This window comes from Plectropomus leopardus, chromosome 7 (genome assembly GCF_008729295.1).
Source record: "Plectropomus leopardus isolate mb chromosome 7, YSFRI_Pleo_2.0, whole genome shotgun sequence".
In the NCBI taxonomy this organism is placed as follows: domain Eukaryota; kingdom Metazoa; phylum Chordata; class Actinopteri; order Perciformes; family Serranidae; genus Plectropomus; species Plectropomus leopardus.
This window is the reverse complement of record NC_056469.1, coordinates 1,514,119-1,532,802: the sequence shown is the minus strand read 5'-3', so window position 1 is coordinate 1,532,802 and position 18,684 is coordinate 1,514,119. Positions and strand designations below refer to the sequence as shown.

The 18,684-nt window shown below is 40.6% G+C and overlaps 1 protein-coding gene across 1 annotated transcript in view; it reads left to right on the top strand.

Moving 5' to 3' along the window:
• Positions 1 to 6,704, top strand: part of tgfb2 (transforming growth factor, beta 2) — a 49,257-nt gene extending 42,553 nt beyond the window's left edge. Inside the window, exons 5-7 of the mRNA XM_042490908.1 lie at positions 883 to 1,063; positions 3,530 to 3,683; positions 3,797 to 6,704. Coding sequence (XP_042346842.1) covers positions 883 to 1,063; positions 3,530 to 3,683; positions 3,797 to 3,955 — 494 coding nt within the window. The 3' untranslated portion in view covers positions 3,956 to 6,704. The remainder of the gene's footprint in view (positions 1 to 882; positions 1,064 to 3,529; positions 3,684 to 3,796) is intronic.
• Positions 6,705 to 18,684: the final 11,980 nt, after the last annotated feature.

Sequence of the window (18,684 nt, the reverse complement as noted above, 5' to 3'; positions counted from 1 at the left end):
TGTCTCTACAATTTCTTATTTATTTCTTCTAGTTGTGTGCCCTGAGCTTTTGCCTGTCTTGCCCAGCAGCTTAGCATGCTGATGCTAACAGAATCATTGTGATACACCCTCACAGTCTCTGGCCTGGCTGTAGACTCTTAGGATTACAGCTGTTCTGAATGGCCAAACACCAGGGTGGGCAGAAAACACTGCCATAATGCAGAGGGATAACAGTGCAGGGTTTTAGGGGCCATTTGGATGGTAATGGTTCTTAAAACATGAAAGTTTTGTTGCAGGTTGGCCTTTTGTTCACATGACAACAGCGTTTTGGAGGCCTAAAAATGCAAACTTTTGAAACTGGATTCCATAGTGTAATCTTCTGAAAACGCTACCCCTTTCATTACTATTAACTATAAATGTGCAGAGAACAGTGAAAAACGTGACATCACAGCTGCAGTTCACACATGCCCGTGGTGTTCTTCTATGGTGCTTAACTACAAAGTTACACCACCAACTTCTGGCATGGTATGCATACCACAGCATTTTTGGTTGTTTTTGTATCACTAGAAATGCATCGTCCTTCCATGCTTAGGCCTGGCGCGCACGTCCCTGTTGTGCTGCATTTTTCTAACAGTTTTTTAACAAGCATAAAAATGTAAACATTTCCAATTTTTGGCCCAGGCAGCCAGTCAAATGAAGCAAGAGATGCTGTTAGATGTGGTAGAAACATGACGAGTGCGAAAATTAATGTTAGCAGTTTTTAATTACTAGTTAAACTCTGAAAAGCACTTCCTTCAAAGCATGTTAATGCCTTTAGACTCCATACTCGACTGACCTGCAAATGTTGTTCAGAATACGTACAATACAATATTTTGATCTATAAACACAATCACTTGTGTGCAGGTATCGATGACAGCTTTGTCCATGGCAGTGACCTGAAGGTTTTTAAGAAGCGGCGGCACAGCACGCGGGCTCCACACCTTCTCCTCATGCTGCTGCCTTCGTACCGGCTAGAGTCCCAGTCCCAGTCCCAGTACCCACACCATCGCTCCAAGAGAGCCCTGGATGCTGCCTACTGCTCCAGGTACTAACCTGACATTTACACTCTTACTATCATCGCGCACGCACACATCTGGAGGGACTCTCCCCTCTGTTAGTTCTCCTCATACATGTTGACCTGGAACCTCCCTCAGGTGTCAGCTGACCTGACATACATACTACAGCGTTTTCGGTTGTTTTTGCAGATCCATGTACACAAGGATAATTTTCACAATGTTACCAAAGAAAATGCAAAGGAAAGACAGCCTCTTTAAGATTTTGAATCGTGCTATTTAAATGGAATTGATGTCAGAAGGACAGTTTGTGTCTAAAGGCATAAAGCTCTCCATGGAAAGCCATAGTAATGACATTCCTATGTGTGTTGACGTTAATGAAGGGATATTGAGTCTATTTCATGTGGGGTTGTGTGTATATTATACAACAGATGTCAGCCATAATGCTCCCAGTTTGGAGAAGCAGGCCAGAGTCAGACATTGAAGCTAAGCAATGTAGCCAATGCACTGCAGTGGGCTTGAATAATAGACTGGCACTTTTCCAAATGCTTTGAAAACTGCAGTCATCAAGCCTCTCCTAAACAAGAGCAGCCTGGATGCCACTGTACTGAACAACCATCAGCCGATTTCAAACTTACCATTTTTCAGTAAAGTTATCAAAAAATTGTCCACCAGCAACTTAGCAGCTTTTTAAAACTAAACAATTGCTATGATAACTTCCAGGTTTTCGGTCCCATCACAGCACTGAGACTGCACTCATAAAGGTAATAAATGACATCCGCCTTAACACCGATTCCGGCAAAGTCTCTATTTTAGTGCTCCTGGATCTAAGTGCTGCCTTTGACACAGTGGAACACACAATTTTATTAGACACTAGAAAACTGGGTCGGACTCTCTGGTACTGTCCTGAAATGGTTCAAGTCATATCTTCATGACAGGAAGTACTTTGTCTCAATAGGAAACTGTAAGTCAGAGAAGATGACTATGTCATGTGCGGTCCCACAGGGATCCATTTTGGCACCCCTCTTGTTTAATCTCTATATGCTCCCATTAGGCCAGATTATGCAAAATACCAAAGTAGCCTACTGCAATCATGCAGATGACACACAGATATACATATCACTTTCACCAGGTCATTATGAACCTTTAGAACGTCTGTGTCACTGTATTGAGCAAATCAATGATTGGATGCATCAAAATTTTCTCCAACTCAATAGAGATAAGACCTATATCATTATCTATGGGTCACGGAAAGAACAGCAGTGTCCACTCTCACCTTGAATCCCTCTCTCTCAGTCAAGCAAAAAACCTTGGTGTTATCCTGCACTGTGATTTAAATTTCCACAGTCACATCAAATCAGTAACTTCATCTGCCTACTGTCATTTAAAAAACATTGCCAGAGTCAGAGATGAGAGATCTTGAAAGGCTCACCCATGCCTTTATTTCTAGTAGCACAGATTACCGCAACGGTCTGTTTGTAGGCCTTTCAAAACAAGCTGTTCGGCAACTTAAGCTTATTCAGCATGCTGCTGCGAGAGTCCTGACAAAAACTAGGAAATATGACCACATAACTCCAGTTCTAAAATCCTTACACTGGCTACCTGTCACTCAGAAAATTGATTTTAAAATCTCACTTCTTGTCTACAAATCAATCTGTGGCTCAGCGGCAAAATATATCTCTGACATGCTTGTGACATATGAACCCTCAAGGATCCTCAGAACATCAACGGCCGGCCTACTGAGCGTCCCAAGAGTCAGAACTAAACATGGTGAAGCAGCATTTTGTTATTATGCTGCAAAAACCTGGAATAATCTCCCAGATGAGGTTCATCAAGACCAGACTCTGATTACTTTTAAGCTAACTTAAAACTAAAAACATTCCTTTTTCACACTGCCTACTCCACCTGCCTACTACCAATTTATTTTAAAATTTAATTTTAAATCATTTTAAATGATCTTTTTATCTTTGCACCTCTTATCTGCACTTTTTTTTTATTATTAATTTAGTAATTGATTACAACTTCTTTATCTTATCTCATTCTCTTTTAGTGTACATCTATATCTTTTAATATGTCTTTATATTTTATTACTCTGTAAAGCACTTTGAATTGCCCTGTGTATGAAATGTGCTATACAAATAAAGCTGCCTTGCCTTGCCTTGCCTTGCCTAGATTAAGTAATGCAAAAATGTTGCTAATGCCAAAGACCATCTTTGAGCACAGACAGCAGTTATTACATCAGTTTTAGTGACGTCACAGTGTTTCATAGTCTCAGCAATTTACTTTGGTACAGTGTTATTATTACAGGAAGTGATAATGACCACATAAACAAGAATAACACCTGACTCTAAATGGAATTACCCTTCCACTCTTCCAATTCCTGACTCTTTACCATCTTCTCCAGCCTCCATCTGTAATGAACTACATACACCAAAGTCAGACTGGCTCAGAAAATTGGTTCCATCCATGATTCACCTCTGGCCCTCATCTCTTTGTAGGAACGTTCAGGATAATTGCTGTTTACGGTCCCTCTACATTGATTTTAAGAAGGATCTGGGCTGGAGGTGGATCCACGAGCCAAAGGGGTATGAGGCCAACTTCTGTGCCGGGGCCTGTCCGTATCTGTGGAGCGCCGACACCCAGCATTCCAAGGTACGGTATAAGGGACAGGGTCAAAGGTTGATAGGGTCAGTGAGTTGATCATGATGTTTGTTCTAGTTTACTTCAGTTCATATTCCCTTCATGGAATAATTGTTGTGTTTCAGGTGTTAGGCCTTTATAACACCATCAACCCTGAAGCGTCAGCATCACCCTGCTGCGTCTCCCAGGACCTGGAGCCCCTCACCATCCTCTACTACATTGGCAAGACCCCCAAAATAGAGCAGCTCTCCAACATGAAGGTCAAGTCCTGCAAGTGCAGCTAGAAGCCCTTACAAACCAGCACAAACACCCCCCCCCCCTCTCTCTCTCTCTGTCTGTCTCTCTCTCTCTCTCTTTCTTTCTCTCTCCTTCCACACACACACACAAACAGACACACATACACAAAATAGATTTGGACATATATGCAGTCAAACTGTACTTTCTCTTACATGCACTATTAAACTCAGAGCAGTGTTTCCACACAGGCGCAGTCAGGAGTGGTGTGCTGCAGAATGGAGGTACAGACAGATCCAATGCTACAAGAAGTGTCATCATGATGCCACAAACATGACTTTGATACCAGTGCTGAGAAACACAAGTACGGTGTTGCATTGCAGTATTTGGGTGACATATGTTAACACTGGTGATAAGCAGACTAGGGCCTGTGTGCAGAGATTTGTCTTCTCAGCTTGTTGTAGGATCTTATTACTATTGTTTTGGCACAGAAACTTCATTGGTAATTAGCTGCAAATATTTAAAGCTTTGGCCAGCTGTGGGGATTAGGAATTTAAATACTCATTATATTTGGCACCAAATCTGAGAAAATGCCTGAAAAGCCCTGTGAGACACAAAGCCAGAACAGCATGCTAGCTCCAACAAGTTGAAGATTTATAACGTTAGCCATGTGATGCTAACAGTTAGCCTTGTCAGTGATGCTGGGAGAAGTTTACCTCAATAGCTTTTTGTCAGAAAGGGATTTCTTGTTAAAAGTTAGGAAGTAGTGGTTTGTGTTAAAGTTTAAAAAAGAACCTGATATGCGATGGACTCTTACCAACACCCCAGTGTGGAGCAGAGCCTGTTCTCACTCAGAACTCATCAAATAATGCCGCTCTGTCAATGCTTTTGGTGTATGAGTGTGACGCCAAAAGCCACATTCTGCATCTAACCAAAACGCAGTTGGACAGCATCAGATGAGAAAGTGCTCGAACAGAAGTGGTGACGTTGTTATGATGCTGGTGGACACCGGGCACGTTCATGTGCAACACACAAAGGCAGTGTCACTTAAGAACAGCATCCCAGAGCGTAAACAGCTGATGCAGAAGGATACCTAAAGCATCATGAGTAGACGGGGAACATCACTGACAGAGCGGTACCATGAGTTGGAGTGTTGGATAAACAGAGAAAGAGAGCTGAGCAATGAGGGGCTGAACAAATCAATATGCTGCACAAAGCTCTGCAATGAAGTAAGATATCACCCATTTAAAATAGTTCAAATTTCACAATAAAAAATTAACACTTTATTTATGATTTCGTCATTGTCAGTTCTCACACAAAAAAAATTCCCAAAATTGAAAATGGAATAGCAACATAAACAAAAAATCTCTGAATTGCTTAATAATAAGGTCCCGTCCCAATTTGTTGTGTCAAATTTGACTTGAGGAGCTTTTGGCTATCCATACATACATATTTTTATACCTATTAAATCTTGTTCTCCCGCAGGAGTGTAAGAACAGTTATTTGGGGCTACACTGTGGTCTGCATGACATTGTGTGAATGTTCTGATGTGGCCAAATAAACAACATTAGGCAGCTACAAGGAAGAATGCCCCCACATTCAAGAATGTGCAGGGGAAAACCATGAAATAAAGCAGTGGAGGGTTTGACATGTTAATCACGGCTGTCTTTGAGTGAAATAGTACCATATTTGGCTCCTGGCAACAGTTTATGAAGCAGATTCAGTGGAATGGGATCCAGTTCATGACATGAGAAACTGGTTGATACCAAGCAGCAACTGTGTGTTGACTTCACTGAAGTGCCATAATATGCAAAACTATTAAGAGCAAGTAGAAATTGGTTTTAAAAAATCTGGCTAATATGAAATGTATTTTATAAAGAAGTCCCCAACTGATAAATCTCGTTTAAAAAAAAAAGAAAAAACATGCACAACAGAAATGCCAAAAATAAATTTGAGGCCACAAAACAACAGGTGAATGTTTATCAAGTTATCTCTAGCAGTGGTATCAAAGTCATGCAAAAGTGTGGATTGTTGTGACCCCACTGCATAGAACACATGCAGTATATGCTACACTTGCATAGATACACACGCGTACAGTGACACAGATATGGCTTTTGTACCGGTATGTCCCTTGCTGCATTTTGAAGGCCCTGTCAACATGCATCACCTCACGACTGTCACACCGAGACACAAGAGTAAGGCAAACACTGGAAGTATAAGTGATAAGTGTCTATATGTGAAACAAGTCCTGAAATCAATAACAGCCCCACCCCTGACACCCACCCCCACCACAGTCACCCCACACCAGGTCCTCATTTATTTCTTTGTCTCTGTTTGTAGTGCTCTAAATCTCACCATTGTTTGTTTATTTAAGATGTTCATGGTTCTGGTTTAGCACCCTGCAAATTTTGACCCAGGTGGAGAGCTGGCTGTTGTCAACCTCAAACTGATGATATACATGTATCTGTATATTATCTAATCCATTTTGTAATTTACAAATGTTGGAATGTATTCATTTGGAAAGATACATGAGCCACCAAATGAGGAAAACAGGTACGTGACATGGGGGCTCCTTAATGGATAATTCCAGTTTATTATAACATTGATCCTCTTTTTGTAGTTGGTAGTCATTTCCATTAAACCCTTTGAAACCTGAACAAATTGGTTTGATTCTTTTCAAAAATCATAGTGAGAAGGAAACAAGCAACTGAATAAGAGACAAATCATCCAACAGTTAACTAAAAAGTTACAAGAAAACTACCTGAAAATAAGTAAAACAAAAGTAAAAAAAAAAAAAAATGTGTGTTTATATTGTTTCTATTTTTTTTTTATTATTTCCTATTTTTGGATAATTTCAATTAAAACTATTTTTAGGACATTTTCTTTTCACTTTTTAGTAATTTGCTGCAATTTCTCGTCAAATTAATCATTGCCTTTTACCCCCATGTGTTTCCAAAAGAAATCAAACTAATTTGTTCAGGATTTAAAGGGTCAAATAGCTTTAAAAATGCATCAACAACAGAGAGAAACTGTTGTCAATCCAGTTTTCAAAGGGTTAATATTAGAAAGCACAGATGAGGGAGCAACCAACAGTTACAGTGCTATGCTAGCTGTAGTTTTTGGATGCTATGTTTAGCTTTGTTAAAATCATGAAGGGTTTGAATTCTAATACCATAAGTAAGTGTCCTCTAAGTAGGAGATACTTATTTATGTTAGAATATAGATTATTATCGCAGAAATGTTATCAGAAAGACCGATGAAAGAATCCCTCCTGATTACATGGCCGCTCAGCTTTCCAGCCCGCCTGCCACATATTCAAATAAGACAAATAACAATCACCCTCACATTTTAATTTATGCACATTTAACCATCAATTAACCCACTAAAATATGGAAAGAACATGCAAACTCCACACTGAAGTCAGCCAGCAGGTTGGAACCCATTACTGTCGTACCCAAGAGATAACTACAAAAATCAGACATGATTTGTAATAAACTGGAAATATCTCTTTAATGTAATGAACGCACAGATTCTTGCTGTCGTATCCAGAATAAGGTCAATGAACAGAGGTGTCCTTCAGGTCCCATTTACTGGCTGTACTTAGCAGTGATTGCTGTCAAACAATTGGAGGCTTTCCACACATACAGAAAACTCATAAGAATTACAGTGGTGTCATCTCATGCACTCAGCACAGACTCAGATTCAGTCCATACCAGTTGTCAAAGGTCTTGGCTCAGACATAAGAGTTGCTGTCTTTTGGTGAGTGATGATGGAGCTGAAGATTCTAGAAAGGATTAATAAATGACGTTATTAGGAAATGCATCCAACCATTAACAGCCATCTCTGTGGCTATGTGATAGTGCTTGATGGTGTCATTAGTGTGTCTTCTACCTGCCAACCAAAAACATTTCATCCATGAATTTGCAAATGCTCTCTCTGTCATGACCTTTTTGTTTTCAACAAATTGCACTGATGCTGTTTTAATTCTGCTCTTTTAAAGTACCTAGTTTCTGTAGTTAGCGAGACCTCCCCCTGTTATTGATTGAGTAGGTGAGATGTAGGTGAGCTGCCCCCGGCCCTTCCAGCGGTTAGTGCCAGTGGACTTACTGAGTAGCACAAAAAGAGAGCTACGCACCAACTTTGTCACAACAGAGCTGTTATTTTTTATATGTATTGTTGTTGTTTTGATGGTGATGATGATGATGATGATGATGATAATGATGATGATGATTTTGTGACCCACTATGCTGTATTGTAAGACAGTATTGTTGTGGTGCTCTAGTGGTAAATAAATTATTTAAGTTTCAAGGGAACTTGTTGTAATGTGTGTTCTTTCTGTTGCTGATGTGTTTGTGTGAGGTGATATTTAATCTGACTGCTGTCATCCCGTCCTCTCTGGAAACTTTAATCCCTCCTACACTTGTTGAGTTCTGGCAGTGAAAGCCACAAAGACAAATAAGAGGCTCATGTTTCCATCATTTTTGTAATGCACTTTTGCTCATAACATGATATGTGATCAAAGGATGATTTGACAGTCAAACGAAACAAATGGGATTCTGCAGCACTCGATACAAAAGGAGGGGCTGCAGATGCCAGAGCCAAACTGTGATTTAATAATGTGGGTATGGCCTCCAGCAGGCACACATAATATGTCAATCCTCAGCATAAACACAGGAAAATATGATTTTATGTTTTCGTGTCGGCAATAGCCGTGGCCAGAGGCATTATGTTTTTGGGTTGTCAGTCTGTCCCATTCTCGTAGATGCTATAGATATAGATATAGATATAGATATAGATGTTGAGGGACGTTCATCAAATTTGGCACAAATGTTCACTTTGGACTCAATGAACTCAATGAACTTATTAGATTTTAGTAGTCAAAGGTCAAGGTCAGCCATGACCGTCTTATTCTCATGAACGCTGTATCTCAAGAATGCCTTTCGACAATAAAAAATATATATAAAACATACAAACATAAAACGATCTTCACTTGGTCTCAACAATAAACTGTCTAGATTTTGGTGGTCATAGGTTCAAGATCAAGGTCATTGTGACCTTGTCTGTCTTATTCTTTCGAACACAACATCCTAATAACATCTTGAACCTTTTTTTTTTATTTTATTTTATTTATTGCAAGACAAACAATACAAACAAAGACCAAGACATATGACAACACAGGATAGATAACATATAAGCTGAGGGTTTTGCAGATTTTACAGTTAAATAAAACAAAAAAACTGGGGGGGGGGCTTTTTTTTTTTTTTTTTTTGTGTGTATGAGATATGTGTGTAAGTGTGTAAGTGTTTGTGTGCGTGAGTATGTGTCTGCATGTAAATTTTCTTTGTGAGAGGGACACTGAATGTTCAGAGTGGTAATAGAAGGACAGGTAAAAGATTTAGGAAGATCAAGAAAAGAAAGCTTGTTGTGTTTTTCTAGATATTGGAAATGGTTGGCTATCAGGGTGGTGAAAAAAATCATAAGTAGTGATTATGGGAAGTGGGAATGAAGTTGTCAAAATTTTTGTTTGTTGTGACAATAGTTTGTTGTAGGTCACGATTGTAAAAAGGTGATGAATGATTGCCAGATAGGGTTGTGATTATTGTCAGAGGACTTTGTATTTTCTGAGATGTAGTCAGTGATCAGGTTTTTCCAGTGTGTGATGTGTATGGAGCTCCATGATTTCCAGTTCATGAGGATCGTTTTCCTGGCGCTAGTTAGCGCCACGAGAAGTAAACGGCTGTGTGTGTTGTCCAGTTTTAATGAAGATAGGTCTCCTAACAAACACAGGGTGGGGGAGAGTGGGATGCAGCGGCTCATGATTTGGGATAAAATGTCTGTGATGTTTTTCCATGTGTTTTTCCATGTGTCCAGGTGTTGGACAAGCGTGCAGTGCCAGGTTGCATGAATGTAACTATCTATACAGTTTTGTGAGCAGTGTGAACAGTTTCCAGATGAAACTGTCCAGTTAGATGAGTTCTATGAATGATTTTGTACTGTATAAGTTACAAGTTGGAGTGTTTTGTCATGAAGTATATGTTTTGGCAGATTTGGGACCGGAAGTCGGCATCGGAAACAATGGAGAGATCCCATTTTTTTGAGGGTATGGAGAGTGTTGTGTCGGCCTGTAATATTAATTTGTTAATATTTGAAAGAAGTTTTTTGTGGAGGAGATATTAATGGGTGTAGAAGCTGAAAGGGGGAAGGTCTAAGTTTATATTCTTGTTTTTTTATTTCTTGTTCTTCTTTTTATTAATTGCTTGTTCTATGTCTAATCATGTGTTATCTGAGTGAGTGGGATGGGTCCATTTATAGATGTATTGAAGTTGATTTGCCAATGAATAATGGTGGAAATTTAGTGCATTAAGTTCGCCTAATATTTTTGGTTTTCTGAACTGTGGCCAGTTTAATTCTTGGGGGTTTATTTTTCCAGTGATATTTGTTGATGGATGAATGGAGAGAGTTAAACCAGGTGAGAGGTGGGTGAGTGGGGATCACTGAGAGCAGGTAGTTGATTTTGGGGAGGATTGTCATCTTAACTGTTGCTATTCTGCCTAAAATGGACAGTGGGAGGTTCATCCATCATTGAAGATCATTGTTTATGGTTTTGAGGAGAGGAGTAAAGTTAAGATTCATCAACTCTGACAACCTGGAGGAAATGTGGATGCCTAAATAAGTGTAAGATTTGTGCAGAAGGGGGTTCAGTGTTGTAAGGGCTGTCACATCCAGACTGTTCATGTTTAGTAGGAGTAGAGAGGATTTGTTCCAGTTTATTGAGTAGTCCGAGATGTTGGAATATGAGTTGATGACTTTAATTACCTCTTGAAGTGATGGTTGTGAATTCCGAATAAAGAGCAATATATCATCTGCATAGAGACTGATTTTATGGTGCATGTTGGGGCTTTGGATTCCAGTTATGAGTGGGTTCTGGCAGATAGCTGTTGCGAAGGGTTCGATGAAGATGGTGAACAGAGAGGGAGACAGTGGACATCCTTGCCTGGTCCCCCTGTGCAGAGTGAAACTTTGTGAGGTTGGTCCGTTAGTATTGACCGTTGCTGTAGGTCAAGTGTATTGTGTTTTAACCCAACTGATAAATGATTCCTCAAAGCCAAATCTGTGGAGGGTGTTCATGAGGAATGACCAGTTTACTCTGTTGAAGGCTTTTTCTGCATCTAAGGTGACTATGATGGATTTATGATGATGTGTGCCTGAGTGGTGCATTAGATTGAACAGACTTCGTGTGGTCTGGGTGAATTATGGATGGAATAATCTTTTCTAATCTATTGGAGAGTGCTTTGGTGATGATTTTTAAGTCAACATTGAGGAGTGAGATGGATGTGTTTTTTTGTTCTGTGGAGAATTGGGGTAGATCTAGCCTGGTGAGAAATGATCTGGTGTCTTCTTCCTTTGGGTTGTTATCTGAGGAGTAAAGGTTGGCATAGAATTCTCTGAATATTTGATTTATTTCATCAGGAGAGTTCTTTGGCTTCCTGTTCTTGATGGTGGAGATGGTTGAATTTTCCTTATTTCGTTTGATTTGGTTTGCGAGGTGTTTACCAGATTTGTTATTGTGGTGAAAGTTTTCTTGACGGAGTCTGCTGATTAGAAAATTTGTTTTCTTATTCAAGATTTCATTTATCTGTAGTTTATATTGTCTTAACTTCTTCTCATTTTCTTCTGGTGGGTTGGCTGCATTGGTGATTTTCTTTCAGGAGGGGTGTGTTGAAACGCCATCTGGTGACGGGTTTGTGTGGTCTTGGTAGGTTCCATTTGAATGATACTTGGGCATGGTCACTGATGATGATGGGTGGATTTGGTGAACAGAAATATTTGGGATTATTGAGTTACTGGTGAGGAAGAAAATGATACGTGAATATGAATGATAAACTGGTGGAAAAAAAGAAAACTCTTGCAGTTGGATGCTGTAGGTGCCACCCATCGCCAAGACCAAAATCTCTCATGAACTGGATTATTATTTCTATGGATTTCCAGGTGCGTTTATTGTTGGATATGTTGGATCTGTCTATTGATGGGTCTATTACTGTGTTAAAATCACCGCCGATTATTATTGGCAAGTCAGAAAAATTTGATATGGATGAGAAGAAGTTATGAAAAAAGGAAGGGTCATCTGTGTTTGGGCCATATAAATTACTAATTATCAGTGGGCTATGGTTGATTGATATGTTAATGATGATAAAACATCCTTCTGGGCCTGTGATTGTTGTGTTATGGATGAATGATATTGATTTGCTGATTAAAATACAAACTCCTCTTTGTTTCTTATTGTAATGAGATGAAAATGAGTGAGTAAACTGGAAAGATTCCAACTTAATATTGTCAGATTCTGAGAGGTGTGTTTCTTGTAGTAAACAAATATCTGCCTGGAGTGAGGTGAGGTGATTAAATAATTTACTTTCCTTTGCCTGGGTACCCATACTATGGGCAGTCCATGTAACAGATTTTATGGCTGACATACTGGGGTATTGTTAATAATGAAAGAGAAATTCATAATGCTCAGTGAGTGTCTGTGAGTGAGTGTGGACATATGCAGGTGGGTGTGTGTGCGTGAGTATGTATGGGTCTGTGTAAGGGGGACTTGCATGGCTAAATCTGTATGAACAAAACAAGACAAAACAAAAGCAGGAAGGTTTACACACATAAAACCAGGAAGCAAAACAAAAACACTGAACAAAAAAGGGAATACACTTGGTGTGCCACATATCAGAGAGCATGCTAGCTCTGTGGAGCGAGATGTAGGCGCTTTAATGTTTATGTTGTGTGCGTAATGAGTAATTTCGCCCTTCAGAGATCGATAAAGTATTTCTGATTTTGATTCTGCACCTCAAGCTTGGTTTGTAATACCACCATTTAGTGCCAATGCAGGAAGTAGGGGTTGTAGATATCTATTTGGTTGATGGGTGAGTAACATGTCCGACCTTATTGCAGGAGTCTGGAGTTCGTGTCCCTTACAGTTCTGCACATGACATGAGTTTTTTTATTACCAGTAACCAGAATGTTTTTCTTAACCTTAACCAAGTGTGTCAGATGCAGAAAGACAAAGGCAGGTAGATCATGTTGGGCTGTGTTTATCCCTCACTAATCCGTGATGCTGACGCTATGACAGAGGAATGGGTGGAGTGAGGAGAAATGGGAGTGCGAGCAGCATTAACAGAGTGTGGGAGGTTTTTGTCAGCTCTGGAATGAGGATTTCCACTAGGCTCTGTATGAGGGATTAGGTCTGCATCATGGACCAATGATAAATAAAGAGCGTGTGGTCCCAGCTCTGTGTGGTTCCTGTGCAGGGGAGAGGACCAGAGGAGAGCCTGGCACCGGCTCCCAGTCGTAATCTGGACCTCCACGAATTATATATCAGATGGAAACTATTGCAGTGTGTCATCATCTGGGTCATTGGTGATCCTGTTGAGCAGAGCAGAGCTGCACAATCACACACACACACACACACACACACATACACACACAGAGTTGCTGATCTAGGTCAGACAGGAACACAGTTTGATGATAGATCAGCCTTTTACCAGTTAGTCAACATGATAAGATGTTTAAACTTATCCTGTAAGAAACATGATGTGGGTGCATAGTTACATTCAGTGTTTTGCAAGCTAAGCTACCAATTCATCTACATGAATTGAAGCTTCACGACACTGAAACTGTCCATCAAAGAAATGTAGCGAGCTAAACTACACTTACATGTAGTCCCCTGCTGTACTTTCTGCACACACACGACTATGTAGCCAATTCAGACGCCAACACCATCATTAAGTTTCCTGGCATCACAGCTGTGGTGGGCCTGATCACAGAAAACAATGAAAAGGTCTACCTGAAAGAAGTAGAGGACCTGACGCACTGATGTCAGGACAACAACCTACTACCTATTATACGGCTTTCCCACCAAAATTAGCGCTTGCGTGGTTTTACAAACACAGGTAAACCCGCCAAAATTTGCATTCCCACTGCCACTGAACACCGCACGAGTCTGCCGTTCTCTCAGCCCTTGTGTGTGTTTGGAGGTTGTTTTTTGGTATGTCCATGCAACATTACAGACAGGCAGGTAAAAAGTAGACAGCAGCAGGAACAGAGGTCTTTGAAAACTTTTCAGTGGTTTCCTCTCTTTATACATCTCTTACTTATTCAGTCTCTCTTTCAAATTCAGTGCATCTGAATTTGCATCAGTGTTTAAGTGCTGTTTAGGAGGAGTGTCATTAGTGACGGCACATCGTTACATCTGTTCAGGAGCTGAAATTGGCAATTTCGCGCAGGTGTTGCATTTGCATCAATGCCGATCGGAGCCAGAGGCGATAAAGACCTGTGTCTACTGCAGAGTGATTTGACCAGGGTGTGAATACACTACGTACACATTCTGAAACACAGCACGTCCAAACACTGGTAAAATTGAGCTTAAAATTAGTTTTCTGAGCTAACTATAAGATCCCCTTCATCTTAATATCACATCTTATTTCAAGAAGTCTTACAACGCAAATTTTCACAAATGTTTTTTTTCCTGATTTTTGAAGTAGCATTTTTTCCAATGCTGTCTCAGTGGTGAGAGAGGCCAGGAAGAGACTGTTTCACCTTAAACAGGCAGAAATGTCAGGTATCCCCTCAAATACTGAAGAATTTCCACCCTTGCACAATCAAGAGTATTCTGATGGACAAAATCACTTCCCAGTAAACAGTGAACAGTGAAACAGCACCACACAGGCCCTGCAAAGTGTGGTTCAGTAGGCTAAACATACAGTATGCTCCAAGTGCTGCTGGAGGAAGATGAGGGGAAACCTAACTGACTCCAACCACCCTAATAACAACCTTTTCTCCCTGTTGACGTTAGGAAGAAGTAATGGATAGCATTGAAATGGCTCATTTCACCCTCGGGATTCCAAATGAGTTGATTGCCTTTATTCTATTTAAATACTTATTTAAATACTACTATGTGCAAACTGAAGAAGGTGATGGAATTTAAATAGAATTTACAGGAATTCTAGATTTCTAGAATATACAGTAATATACTGTAAGAGCACTGAAAGATTTTGTAACTAAAGTAGAAAGGCCAGGAATCATACAGCTTTATTTCATCACCGAGCTCATACAGACATTTTGTCGATAAAAATGATTTAGAGGCACTGTTTTCATTTATTACGAGCTGTGAACAATAGATCAAACAGAAATATATTGTCCACAGTTTGAGAATGAGTCATGCAGTAGCTCCACCACTGCTGAGCAGTTCCCCTCCTCTCGATCCTGCTCCAATTATCTGCAGGAAACAGTATGGCATCTTAAATGCTTCAAGGAAGTCTTTAATCTGAGAACATCAGAGGAACATACGACTGCATAACTCACTGACTTAAGGCATGGCTTTACTCAGTTATGTTAGGGTGAAATAATACTGCACTAGACATTTACACAACACAGTGAAAGAATATCAATAAAAGAACTAAACTCACAGTAAAAACATAAAATACACAAAGACAGTAAGAGAGAGACTTTTGCAGAAAATCCAGCTGTATAATATGCTGTATAGTTTTTTGGTAAAGCTTTGTATAAATCTTTTTGCTTAAGGTTAGAGTAATGCCAATGTCTGGGAGGAGTGTGGCTACATGTGACGGGGTTAGAATAGAAAAGAAATCGTACATATGATCTTTTGTCCAACAGGGTTTACAGTTGCTCTGAGCCAATTCTCTTTCCAAACTCATAAAATAGCCCCACTTTGACAGTGCTTCTTCGCTGCTGGACAGTGTCAGGTGAGGATATGGTCAGACAGCACCGATCGTAGTGTTATTATATGCTGGCCCTGAAACACCAAGCTGATGGTCAGCAGTCAGCCAATGTTGAGCTGTCAGTGAACGTGCGCTGCTCGTTGGTGAGGTGTGTCTTGAGCCAGTGGCTCATATCTGCAATAGTCTGCTTTTTTCCCATGGATTCAGCTTGTTGAATTGGTGAGGGCGACTGCAGACCCCATCAGTGAATGAAATCACTTTGATTGGCTGTTCAGCTTAGAGGACCAGAAGAGAAACAGAGGTGAGGAAAGTAGACAAACCTAAAGTTAAGAGGGATGAGTCCAAGACAAACTTGTTGTATAAGGTCAGATTGTTTTCCTTTAGCAGAAATGTGTCCTGATGGTTTGTGTTGCTGGTAAATATGTTTTGTTCTTTTAATACTGAACTGTGTTGTTAAAGTACTAACTGGCTAACTAGTATCAAGACGGCCTCCCTTTTAGAATGATGATTACAGGTGACTGCCGTCTACTGGTACCTATGGGGAGATGAATTTAGTATTTGCGGTATATGTATGTGCAACTTTTGGCTGAGACACCGCAATGTGAGGGGATGCAGCAGCAGGGAGCCTTCATCACCGCTAGTTCTCTTTTGTCAGTTTGGTGTTTCCTGGCCTTTGTGGCTAAACCTAACCCTGTTGACTACAGCTTTGTTGAAACATAAAGTTTTAACAAATCCACTACATGTGCAAATGTAAAATACACACACACACACACACACAAATACACATTTATTGTATTCTGACTTCCAATATTACCTCCCCATGCCTAAACTTCCTCTTAGCTAAGCACTGATGTTTTCAAATGGGACTGTTTTAAACTGTACTTTGTGTAAAGAAGTGAAGTTTTCTTGCAGACAGAGACATGCTGCTCAGGACTGGAACTGAGCGTGGAGTCTAATGGTTATCTTTGGCTTCAATCTTGAATCCAATCAGATTCCTGAGGCTGGTGGAACACATTTTGACTCTCGTCTTGTGCACACTCTAAGCTCCTCAAATGTGACCTGAGAGGGCGAGGTGAGGTTGTGTTGAATGATGTAGAGAGCCAGTGAAGGGCCCTCTGTCCTCAGCTGTGCAGCAGCAGTCCCTGTGAAAGGCCTGCAGCAGAGGACGGCGCAGATTTTCAGGGTGAAAGGGCGCGCTGTCTCTGGGGAGAAAAGCGATTTGGAGATTTTGGTTACTCAGCTGCAGCTGGCGGCACACAATAACACAAAATCAGAGTGAGGTACTCAAAATGTGACATCAGCAGCCAGCAATGTGCTGGCTCCCATCAGCAGAGAGAATAATCTCAGAGGCTCGGCTTCTGACAGACAGTACATGTCTAACCGCGTAACGTGTGTGTTTGTGTGTTTGTATGCTCGCAGCCAAGGCATTCCATTGACAGCAATTTAACCGAACTCGATACCATCTCGGTCTGGTTCACTGTGCCTGCCCACCCCACTTCTGACTCCCCTCACCCTGCGTCTCATGTGGTGGCAGTAATAGCCTAGAAGACAGAGTGTTGTATCGCGTCTGTAATTACACAGGAAGGGCAGCTCTCTTTGAGCTCTGGATTAGCGACTCTCTTTGTGTTTCACTCAGAAAGGGGGCACAAAGGCAGCCAGAAGTATCGCTCACTACAAAGTAAGTCCACCCCCCGCCCCCTCTGTCTTTCCTCCCTGCTGCCTTCCTCTAAGGTTTGACAGGCGTCTTGGAGATATCATGATAGAGAAAGAGGCAGGAAGGCAGCCCTGGAGCCAGGGACATTCAATCCCTCCAGCACCAGTCTGCCTGTCTGTCTGAAGTCAACTTCACTTTATTATATTTAGACTTACACACAAAATACTTTGAGCGAAAGTGCTGTGGAAAGTTGAAAGAAAAGAGAAGAAAACATGTCAATAAGAATATGATAACAAAATAAGAACAATTTTGTACACATTTGTTTTTGTACGACACCAAAAACAACTATCAAATGGCCAGTAACTAGGGAGACACAGAAGTCTATATATACATGAATGCACGTATTTACAATCTAGTTTTTGTGAATTATATAAAAATGACTGTCCATAAAAACATTTTAACACACAGACACACACATATAGAGAGAAACGTCCCTCAATAAGCCGGCAGTGAGCTGTAGGTTACTTTTCTTGTTCTTTGTTCTTCGCTCTGAGCACAGGTTATTGTAGGCCATAACCAATGCCAACACTAAACAGTAGCCTACCGCTCCCAAACTCTGCACCTGCCACTCACTAGCTTCCAAGACTAACTGTCCGGTTGTCCTCCCAGGATAACAACTCATCCCTCCCTCACTGTCATTGGTAGCTGACATGACTGACAGGCTTGACATAAGCCATAGATTGTACAAAAAGATGGACAACATGACAGCTCCCCCAAAGTGTAACTTTTCAGTCTGGATCGCCCCCTGGTGTCTGTCTGCAGTATAGGTCATAAAGCCCTTGATGTTAGACATAGGACAAAGGTCAAACAAAAAACTGAGTTATTCAGTTCTATAAACAAGGGGGTTTTCCACCATGATTGACAGCTGTGACAGTCAATCCATGTGCTCACATTCAATGGCATTGCTCACAATTGGTCGAATTGTTTTTTTTGGCAGGAACTCCTCCACCACGGATATCACTACTGCACAGACTCCAGCTCTTTAATGACATCACCAGCCATTTCTCAGATATTTTAGCCTCACTTCAGCATAGCAGGGATAAGTGGAAGTGCGTCATCCATCTTTATATACAGTCTATGATCTAAGCAGACAACACATGCTTTCTTTACTGACCTCTTGATATCACAGTGCTTTATCAACAGTCATCTTATCTGAACTACTACCTGGACAAAAACAGATCTAACACTGGCAAAACTGACAATCGTTAAATTGTGAACACAGTCCGTTACAACATATAATTTTAGATGATTGCAGAAAGCTCTGTAGCAAACAACTGTTTATTATACTAACACTTTTTTTTTGCAAGATAATCTTCACAAATGAACCCTACTTTCA